At 33.4% G+C, this 11,066-nt stretch overlaps 1 protein-coding gene across 2 annotated transcripts; it reads left to right on the forward strand.

The window, feature by feature from the left end:
* Nucleotides 1-399: 399 nt before the first annotated feature.
* Nucleotides 400-1,227, forward strand: LOC138127383 (nuclear envelope phosphatase-regulatory subunit 1-like). Of its 2 annotated transcripts, none has more exons than XM_069043436.1 (4): nucleotides 400-599; nucleotides 650-733; nucleotides 784-918; nucleotides 969-1,227. In XM_069043436.1, the coding sequence occupies exons 1-4, from the start codon at nucleotides 572-574 to the stop codon at nucleotides 1,115-1,117; spliced, it is 396 nt and encodes a 131-aa protein (XP_068899537.1). In that variant the 5' UTR covers nucleotides 400-571; the 3' UTR covers nucleotides 1,118-1,227. The 2 variants fall into 2 exon arrangements, with proteins under 2 accessions (XP_068899537.1, XP_068899543.1); XM_069043442.1 differs by having other exon boundaries at nucleotides 401-599; nucleotides 662-733.
* Nucleotides 1,228-11,066: the final 9,839 nt, after the last annotated feature.

Raw genomic sequence — 11,066 nt, forward strand, 5'->3', positions numbered from 1 at the left:
TTTTATGGCATTAGTCATTTGAAATTACTTTAAAACTCTACTTATATGGAAAATATTCAATCCAAACTATGATTTTCTGGTCCCTTTGTGCCTTTATTTGGTTCAGAAATATTGAAAAAATGCTGTTGCAAATGACAAGTGTGTCTGCAACCTGTACCTGTTTTACACAAAACGACTCGTTTATTTTAGTAAAAACTGGGGGGCAAAAAATCTTGCAAAACTTTCGCGAATTTTGAAAAATATTATACAGAAAAATTTCATAAATTGGCAAGCTCTTCCGCTGTTTAAAATTAAAACTGCACTAGATATAGCGCAGTTGGCCATGGAATTACTGAATTAGTTGTATGTCCTGGCCTCTAGCGGCGCTAACTGCAAAACAGCAAAATTTTCTGTACAGATTTATCGCAGTTCATTTTCGCAGAAAATGTCAAAATTCAATATGCCTTTTCCTGTATGAGATGTCAAATTCTATTTTAGACGAATTAAATGGTTTACTCAAAGATTCATGTTTATAACAAAACACAAAGTGTTTGTTTTGTTGTAAAGGACTAAAGGTGCCATATTTTGAAATATGTCATTAGAGCAGACCGCATGTGAAGGTATACATATCCAATTACACTGAAAAGTATAATCGTAACCTATAAGATAGATATCATTTCAGATTTAAAAGCCTTCGAGAGGAGGCTTACCGAAGTCATAGCTTGTTTGCATCCATCAACGATAAGATGGAGAAGTAAGTTGCAGTTTTTTCATTTGTGTTTATCAAAAACGTTTTACTTTCAGTTGTCCTCATAGTTGTTTCGATATGCATAGCAACAGGGGCGGGTCAATGGTTAATGGACCCAGAAACACGCATAGTTCCACTGTCACAGTCTCTAACAAATCACCCCTTCTTTATTGTTTCCACAATTATGTTCCGTAAGCTGTAAATTTTAAGCTAAAAATTGTCTGTATTTTTTTTCTTTTAGTAATAATTCTGTTCCTCGGTGTGCACAAAAGAGTGATAGCAGCTTCCATTATCACATCACGAACAAGGGAAGTGTTAAATGATTTTAACATGTCGTGTGATGATTCAGGTAAACTTATATTGAGACCCAGACCTACAAATATTACGTGACAAAAATATTATCACTTTATTGTCCACTATCAAGCAATTTTTACTTTTAATAGACTTGTTACCTTGTGAATAAATAATGTTCTCTTAAATAAATTTTATATAAAAAAATACTGTTGCTTTATTCTACCAATAAAACAGTTAGAGCATATTTGCTGGTTATTATTATAATAACAATTTTAAATTTCAAATATGTACATACAATAAAATTTTTTTGTTATTACCCAATATGGACGTGAATAGTCACCCTCCCCTTGTAACTTTTCAACCAGGCATTGGACAAAAATAGGACCAAATGTTATAAAATTTACAGGTTTTTAAAATAAAATTGAAGTGTTAATCCGTACGCACTTCGAAATTTCAAACAGCAAAAGAGATCATCTGATCATTCTGATCATCATTGGAAAGTTTTTTCTCTCAACCTTCTGTCCAACACAGGATTGATGTTGAAGTCCGTTTACTAGTACCTACCTAATTGAAAATACATAGAACACAAATGGATCACTTGGTGACAATTTTACACGAAAAATTGAAAAAATTCCCACACCAAAAATTTGTCGAATTTTGTCGACGCGTTTCATCCAACCAAGTTGGCATCATCAGGACGATGAACAAACTCAATTTTTCGTGTTGAAAATACATACTCAAAAAGTTTCATACAGGTTTGCATCATTACATCGTGATGGTTAGCATATCTATCATGGCAACTCATCCACACAAGAATGTTTAGTAAATATTATAAACATTAGATCATTCCAAAATTATATTTAATCTGTGTTGTAAAGGTACATATTCCGTAAAAGTATTGCCGAACATTTTCTGATGAGCGAACTTATCTAACTTTTATTTATTTTATTTAGAAGCAATGTGTTGATCTGGTTGAGTGATATTCCGCTAAAACCAACCATACCTATCGCTTCAACTGAAAAATAAGAGTGTTGAGGAACTTTTCTAGATGCCATGCTAAAATTTAAAATCTAAAAGAAGGCTAGATACTGTAACGAGTAGGTAATACATACTTATTGTCTCTCACTGCATGGGGATACTGTGGTCGATTTTTAAAAAAGGGCCTATTTTTTTAAATAATTGATTAAAAACTGATTTTATAATTTAAAATATGTTTTTATATAAAATTTTTAACCATTTTGTAGCTTATAAAAATAACTATGGGAGTATCGTCTGCAATTTTCGAAAGAAAAGTTGGAAAGTTGGTTTTTTATATTAATAAAGAAGAAATTGAAAACTAGGTACCCAGCCCACCGACAACAATAATAACTATATTGTTAATCCGTTAATCGCATTTCAGTATTTGAACTGCAGTTAAACTTCGTCCAGCAAGAGATTGGGAAGTTTTAAATTATAGGGTTGTAACCCAACACTACAAAATGCACTAGAATTTAGAATACATTAATTAGTATAGTTGACATATTTCATTGTGGCATCGATGCTATTAAGAGGTGCTATTTCAACCCTCTCATTAGACACCTGCAATGGATGCTAGTTGCTTGGTATGGGTTGGAATAGTTCTGTTGATTCTTATTGTCTGTTTGGTAGTTTCATCGTTTTGTTTCTTTTTTTTTGCTTTCTCTTTTACTTGGTTGGCCTATAATTGAGACATCCTGTTGGTCAACTTGTCGAAATAATAAAAAAAAAAAAAAAATGTTGTTACACAGTCTAGGACTGGTTTACAAATCTATGAGGGGCGTGATGACCAACTCAATAGACCGGGACCAATGGCTTAACGTGACTTCCAAATCACGAGATAGAATATAGCCTTTTTTTTTTTTCGCCCTGGGTCGGAATCGAACCCGCGACCCTCGCGTCCCTGAGCCGAAACGGACTCCCTTAGGCTATATTCTGCCTAATTAGAGCATAATTTTAGGGCAAAAATGCTACTGCTTGAAGGATACCTATGTATAGTAGGTACTCCCAGAACTCTAACGTTTTATGATAGGCAATATCGTTATGAAGTTAAACAGCTTCTAACAAAGAATTATGAAATGGCCGTAAATAAACAGATCTCTGGATTTAGAAAGAGGGCAGACGGTACCATGTAGTCTCCTTGGACGAAATGCTCCTCTTCTCACTAGGAGGTGTCAAATACTAATCCCCTCGTTATATTCATAAAACGTTCTGGGAGTACTATATATTTCAAATTTTATGTGCGCTACGTGGTACCTACAACCTATAATTGACTCAAGTTGCAAAAAACCACTTGTCATTTGCCAGCATTTTTCAATATTTTTGAACCAAATAAAGGCACAAAGGGACCAGAAAATCATAGTTTGGATTGAGTATTTTCCATATAAGTACAGTTTTAAAGTAATTTCAAATTAATAATGCCATAAAAGTGCTGTTGCAAATGTAAAGTGGTTTTTTGCAACTTGAGTCAACTTTACTCTCTACGTAGAATTTAGTGATTTTTATGTCAACCAATCTCTCTCGCTGGACAAACTATGTAGGTATATGTACTTATTAAATTATAAGAAAATTACTTAAAATCTAATACTTTAACATATAAATGTAGGAAATTTTAAAACTGTCGTTTCACAAGTTAACTATTCAAAAAAATTCCGGCCATGTGAATACATACTCGTACATGCTTTTTCCGCTTTAGTCCTATAATTTGTATTATTGCCTGTATCCTAGATAATTGGTGTGTTACTCTTCATTTCCTGTGTACCTAACTGAAAAGTGATTTGTTAACAAAGTTAATATTATTACATATCATGCTCAATTACACATGGAGAAGGTTTAAAAATCAGTGAGTTTTTCCTTGACAAAAATGAGTTTGAGAAATTGATTTTTTAAGAAATTTTAATTGTTAAAAAATACTTTTTACGTCTTGAAAAAAATTTAAATAAAAATATTGATACTCGAATATCAGATTTAAAATTTTATCAAACAGTTTTTTTGCTATTAATAATAAATTTCAGTTTCTATTAGGACACTAAGAACAAAGAGTAAAGTGAAAATTATATATTAAATAACTCCCTTGGTGGACTTAAAGATTTAATAATAATACATCAGTCGAAGATTTTAATTTTACTTTGAAGTCAGTATATGATTGTTCCCGAAATGTAAGAGTTTAATTCTTTTGTGATTTTTTGTAAGGGTCATTGGGATTAAAACTTGTTTAATAACTACTTCTTGTATTTAAATTCTTTCTTGTCATTTGTTGCTCTATGTCAATGAGCAAAGTGCATTTTTTAATCGTTTTACTCTCGTGTCAAAAATGGATTACTCCCTAGAATTCGAACTTTTAGGGAAATAACGTTTTTCATGTTGTGTGTAACTAGAATTTTCAAAAGTTATTTTGAATGCCTAAGGTTGGTTACTTTGAATTGAGAGATTAAATCCAAATAAATATGCCGCCAGTAATCAAAATTGATTGTGAAACGAAAAATCATCTATCACTTAGCGAGAAATTAGTCATTTGCAACTGTTACAATTAATTTGCTGTCTTACATTTTTGGGATATCTTTTGTTTGTCACCAGAAACCACATAGCCTCCAACCTAACCAAATTTATGGCAACCTAGTAACGAATATCCCTAAATCCTAGGGAGTAATCCATTTTTGACACGAGAGTAGCAGTTTCCAAGATTATAAAATGAAGACAAAATTGATATTTAAAATTATAGCTATTTTTTGTTTAACACAGTGATGTAAAGTGACAATGATTAACGATTTAAAACTACAAAACTCTTTCAGTAAAAATTAAGTTTAACCAGAAATAATTATTTTTAAAAGTAAACTAATTCAAAATGCAGTTTCTTTAATTAGAGAAAACCTTGAAAAAACCATACACAAAATTCTACACTAAAATATTTACTTCGACACAACATAAAAACAAATTGAAAACAGTAATTTATTTAATAAAAAATTACTACCTACTGTTAATTTCTGCAACGTGTATAAAGTACAACTTTTTTTACCAGTGGGATGTCTAAACATAAACATACGAGTGCAGCGACTGCTTTGTACACAAGTTAGATATATACCTACAATCATAATTTTTTGCAACTACATTGTCTATAAACAGTTATTGGCAGAATATAATTTTTGCCTAAAACCATATGCAAATGTCCCTATACAATCGAGTACATACAGGGTGACTGACGAAAAACCTTTGATGCTGTATCTTGCTTATTTTTTAATCGATTTGAATAAATGACACATCAAATGAAATAATTTTGAAAACACTTCAATACCAACCAAATAAAAAAAATATATTTCGTCCAGTTTTTGACAGATGAACATCAGCTTCTTTTTTTCAAATAGCACTGTACATTTTTTTTATTGAGTATTGTAGAGATTTGTCTTCTGAATATAAAAATGCAAAAAACTATACCCATTCATGCGTAGAGGCATTCATGAAACAAAAGTCAAGAAATTAAAGAGTAAATGTACAAAATTTAAAAATCAAGTGACCAAAATAACCAAGAGAGAAGTTTGTTCTAAATGCTCCAAATGTCTAAGTAAGCTCTGAGTATTCATTTGTCGAAACAGTTTGATAATATAATGTTGCTGTGGAAGAAAATTTCCAAGACGATTTAGTGTTAACCTGTGGTGTGACATTTTTGGAGATTTGAATCTATTGGATTTCTTTATATTCATTCAAAACTTTCGAGACAATGTTTATTTGACCCCACCAGGTACCCAAAAAGAGTTAAGAAAAAAGATAGTGCGAGTATGTCAGGAAAAACCCCGAAATTTTTTACTGAATGCAAAGTTGGGCATTTCTAGAAGGTATCGATAGTGTCTGCAACAGCATTGAGGAAATTTTGAGCAACTAGAATAGATTTTGTATTGTTTACAAATTTGATTACTTGATTTTTGATTTTCAATTTTTTTCATTTAAAATACATTTTTTGTTTTTTCTTTTAATATAAGAATATTCAGAAGAAGATTTTTTATAAGAACGAATAAAAAATATATAGAGTGTAATTTGAAAAAAAAAAAAGTTGGCTATCGTCTGTCAAAAAATAGATGTCGAAAAAAATATCGAATAGGATAATAATGAAGTGTTTTTCGAACTATTTCATTTGATGTGTCATTTATTCAAATCGGATAAAGAATAAGTAAGATACAGCGTCAAAGGTTTTTCGTCAGTCACCCTGTAGATAATTTTCCACTTTAGCAACTCTGTGTTGTTAACCTTGCAGAAATTTGTCAGATAAAGAATTTCATAAAACATTAAAACTGCTAACTGAAAATTCGCTCCACCTTCAGTTTCGCGACAGTATTTCTCGTCAAATTTTCAGCCAACAAGTTTTCGTTGTACGTTGTACGGTCAATTATTTTGGCTGGAGGCAAATCGACCAGGAACCTAAATGGGTTTACAGTGATAAAATTTCGATAAAACCCCTACTGCTCGACCAATCGCATTTTAATAACATTACAATTGCGTTCAAATAACCTTAGGGCCGGTTGCACCAACGCCAGTTAAAGTTAACTGTGGATTAAAATGCTTCGTTACTTTAGTTACCTACCTATTCTTATAACAATGTTTTCGTATATTTTAATCTGTAGTTAAATTTAACTCACGTTGGTGCAACCGGCCCTTAGACAACAAGTAGATGATTAAATGAAATTGTATGTTTGTATAAAATAATCTAATCAAATGGCACTCGAGGTGTGAAGAATTAAAGGTTAATTTATTCAAACTTGCTTCGTGCTTCGATCGCGGAAATTTGACAATAAAAACACTTCAGGGCTGTCGAGTTTTTAACGCTTGTCAAATATGACAAGTTATCGTAAATTAATCGATACATTCAAAACTCTTGCGGTATTAAGTACGTAAGTACTACAATATACAGTGAGGATTTTATTTCGCTGAACATGGGTTTCTATGTTCAGTTTTTGAATATCCGCGTCAATGCATTGTGACGGCACAAACATTGTCACTAGATAGGCAACCAAACTTGCAACTTTTATTTTAATATTTTGACGGAACTGAAATTTTAGTTTTATTACATCCAAATAACACGTTCAAACAGAAACTTTTAATGAAATAATTTTAACAAACGTTCAAAGTGGCTACCCTCTTATTCCAAGCATATGCCAAACGATTGTAAAATCTTTATGCTTGGATACGTTGTAATTGCTTGTATGCATTGACATGTTTTTTTTTTTTAAATTGAACATAGGGTTAATAGTGTTGATGTTCAGCGAAATAAAATCCTCAAAGTATACGAGTTTTATAAGACGCTTGATTGTGTTGGGGCACGACGAACGCAGTGAAGAGTGCTCCAACAGAACGAGTGTCACAGTGCGTCTTATAAAACGAGTGTAAAATACTATTTTTTCTACTTTGATGGCATTAATTTCATAAAAACTCAAAAATCTAATTATGAAATAATCTAGGGACTTTTGTGGGGCATGATTTATGGTGGCATTTCTATGAAATTTATGTCAAATTTCAAATGTTTTAATTGTTAACAGGAGCTCGCTAGAGATGCCGGACGCCGAGCAGCGTGCTATTACAACAATACCAACGTAATACACATTAAAAAAAAACCGAAAACAGTTTTACAAAAAGTTCCTTTGTGATTTTGTGACACTACTTTTGTTTCACAAAGACTCACTTTCATGCGGTTGTAGGAAGGTGGGCTTAAATTAAAATGCCAATTGTAATAGTTTCGTGTAGCAACATTCTAGAAATACTCCCTGACTCTGAAGATGAAGACGAAATACTTGAAATCAATGAATTTCCATCCTAACAAATGCCAAATGATCGTGATGATGACCCTGAAGAACAAGAGGAAAATTCTCAAGAGGAATTCATAAACTCTGACGAATTCAGCTCATCTTTACCCTATCGATTCAGATCAACCGGGTCCGTCTATGTTCACAAAGAGATTGAAAAGACAAAAACAGTAAATTTCTACTGCATCGTGGACTATGCCTACTGGGGACCCCACGTTAAAAAAAACGCGCCCTCTCGCACGAATAATGAAATAATCGCAAAAACCCCAAAGTCACAAACTCAGCAATATGCCTAATACAAGATAGCTGGCAAGTATAAACTTTTCTGTACAGTTGGTTTCCAAAAAAACGGGAATTGTCAGAATAAAATTGACACATTTTTACAATTTTTTCATAGTGTGAAACCTTCTTACGGGAGATAGGTTAGAATCAACATCAAAATTCAATGACATTTTTTAAAATGATTCTTAGGTATTGTCAAATAGACAATTAATTGACAAATGGACAAAATCAATCATTATGAAAATTTTTGTTTCCCGTTTTTTTTTTCAACCAACTTGTAGTGACCCAGTTTAAAATTTAAATTTAAATTTCCGGTACCGCTACAACAGCGTGCCAAATGTGAAGGTACTAGCGGCTAGACTAGGAACTGCGAGCGGAAATATAGCGGGGGGTTGAAGCTCTCTCGCGCGGGCGGTTAAAAGGGGTAGGTCACTTTTGTTTGGTTTTTCGAAACGAACAGACCTTGCGAAGAGCGATCCAATATTCCAAAAATCTGTAAGTTACATCTGAACCGATTACACTACCGTTCCGAGTAGATATTTTGTGTCCCCGTGAAGAATTCAACGTTTTTAATTCACCTGGGTAATTTATCCCACTTTCGTTGCCTTTTTTTTTGTGTTTTGTTTTGGGACCAGGACCACGTGGTAAGGGTATGTTGTAGATTTCATTTTGTTGCATGCTGTTTCTTTAAGAGGCGTCCATTTGTTAATTTTAAGCGTTATCACTAAATTTCTCCCGGGAGGTCCATTTTTGACAATCTGTTAATTTCGAAGATTAGTAGCCGTCGTCCGGACCGCGTGTGTACATTTTGTTTTTCTTTCACTAACATTTTCTAACGGCACTCGACCCGCCATATTTTTTGTTTAGTATTGCCAGCGAGTATTGTATTCCCTTTTAAAGCGCTTTTATTTTTATCGTTATTTAACTTCGCGTTTTGTTCTCTCTTTATTTCCTCATTGTTTAATGTTGCGTTTTGTTTTGCTTATGTTATCCTTGTTTAATGTTGCGTTTTGTTTTGCTTATTTTATCATTGTTTCATGTTGCGCTTTGTTTTGCTGGATTTTCTCATCGTTTAATGTTACGCTTTGTTCGATAGAATTAAACGCTGGTTATTCCTTCGTGCTGTTGCTAGATTTCGGAAAAGTTAAAGTAAAATGTTGTAAGTGCGCCCTGTGGAAGCTAGGTGACAATCAGGAAGTCGTGGGGTTGTTTAGTAAATTTCTGTGGAAGCTACGGTTATTTAGAGCCGTTAGCGGGGACGGACCTTAGTCTTTGCGGGAGCGGCGTCGGGATGTTTTCGTGAAGCTTCCGTCGACGGTTATAGGGACTTTGGGGTTTTGTCCGGAAACGGTTGGTTGGGGACGGCGGACCTAGGTCTTTGCGGCTGCGGTCTAGGAATGCTACTCGTACGACCCCGAAACGCTCTGTCACTCTTGCTGGGTCGGTGAAATAGTCCGACGTTCATTAATACCCCGAATATCTATAAACGTCGCTTGATTTCAAGATGATTCAGATTATTCTTCTGAGTCCCCTCGCGGCCGAAAGTTTGTTACCTCCAGCTCTAAGCTCCCGTCGGCGTACCTTGACCGCGTAGTTCCGCGTTAAACATTGTTTTTGTCATTAATCGAATTGTAAAATATGAGTAATACCTGGGATACGGTTTTTGAAGAGGGTTTTTCATCCGTCCCTGTCTGTAATAACTGCCTTATAATTTGTTTACTTGTTTTGCAAGCTTTAAACTGTCATTTTGTCTGTCATGTGCCCGTTTTTCTGTTATTTAAATATTGTTGCCTTCATCTTGTCGTTTATCTTTGTGATGTACTCAACTTGTTAATTTCTTGTACTTCGTTAAACTTAATTTCTGTCCTTTGTATTCGTTCCAATTTCTTTTTCATCAAAGTTATTACAGACATTTTTAATAAAAGGTATTTTGCGTCCCTCACATGTGTGTTTTATTTGCGGCACTCTTCCAACTGGAACCCTCACCGTTTGCATTCCGAACCTTTTTCCGCCAAAAGAAAATCACAACGTAGGGCTCCTCCGATTCGATGACGATCACGACCACATTTGTTACCGTTTTGCGCAGGTTCAAATATTTGGCGGAAAAAGTAATGTATTCAAATCATTACAAACTGTACCATTTGCAAGGTGGAGGCATTTTTATGTCTCAATTGAATGGATTATAATTTTATTGTGTCGAACTATGCCGAGTTGTTAAAGCCGTCAGATGTCAACAGTCAAATGTAAAATTATAAAAAAAAATCTGTGGGGTTATTTAAAATCGGAGGTTTATTTTAATAGACCAAACAATTGAATGAAAGAACAAAGAAATCAGCCCTGACATTATTAAGCGCAGCATGCAAAAAATTCAAGACTTTTACATTAAAAATTAAATTAAATTTTTAACGTAAAATTTGTCATTTTCTCAAAAAAATTGTACAGTTGCGGCCAAATAAAACTGGGCAGCAATTTTTTCTATTGTAAATCGGAATTAAATATTAAATCACCTGAAAAATCATCTCCTAGGAGATAATATAAAAAAACTATTTTTCAAATTGACATCATTCGTCACTGTTATGTTGTGCCACAGGTATGGGTATCTGGTTACCAGAGAAACTTTCATTTTAAAAACCTGAATTACCAAAATTTATAAAGATGACATAAAATGTCAATTTAGTGGTTGCTTTTATTTGGCCGCAACTGTACCTAATCGATTGTAAGCGATTATCTTAAAAACATCACACAAAGCTGTTATGAATTTTGTCCCAAATTGTATGTTCACACTGTATAATTAAACTTCAAAATTTGAAGCAGGTAGCATTAATTTCATACTGTCCTTGTATCCAGCTAAAAGCTAAAAGTAAAAACTGTTACCATGTTGAAATACATGAAGTATGAAGTACACTTGCTTTCAAAACTTTCGCGTACACATTCAAAATCGCGTAACAACGATTTTGCAA

Source organism: Tenebrio molitor, chromosome 1 (genome assembly GCF_963966145.1).
Source record: "Tenebrio molitor chromosome 1, icTenMoli1.1, whole genome shotgun sequence".
Lineage (NCBI taxonomy): Eukaryota > Metazoa > Arthropoda > Insecta > Coleoptera > Tenebrionidae > Tenebrio > Tenebrio molitor.

Excerpts from the sequence above, each read along its gene's own strand:
- LOC138127383 (XM_069043436.1), top strand. The coding sequence starts at position 572 with ATGTCATTAGAGCAGACCGCATGTGAAG. Across the intron at positions 600-649 it reads AGAGCAGACCGCATGTGAAG|ATATCATTTCAGATTTAAAA; the intron begins GTATACATATCC and ends CCTATAAGATAG. Across the intron at positions 734-783 it reads ATCAACGATAAGATGGAGAA|TTGTCCTCATAGTTGTTTCG; the intron begins GTAAGTTGCAGT and ends TTTTACTTTCAG.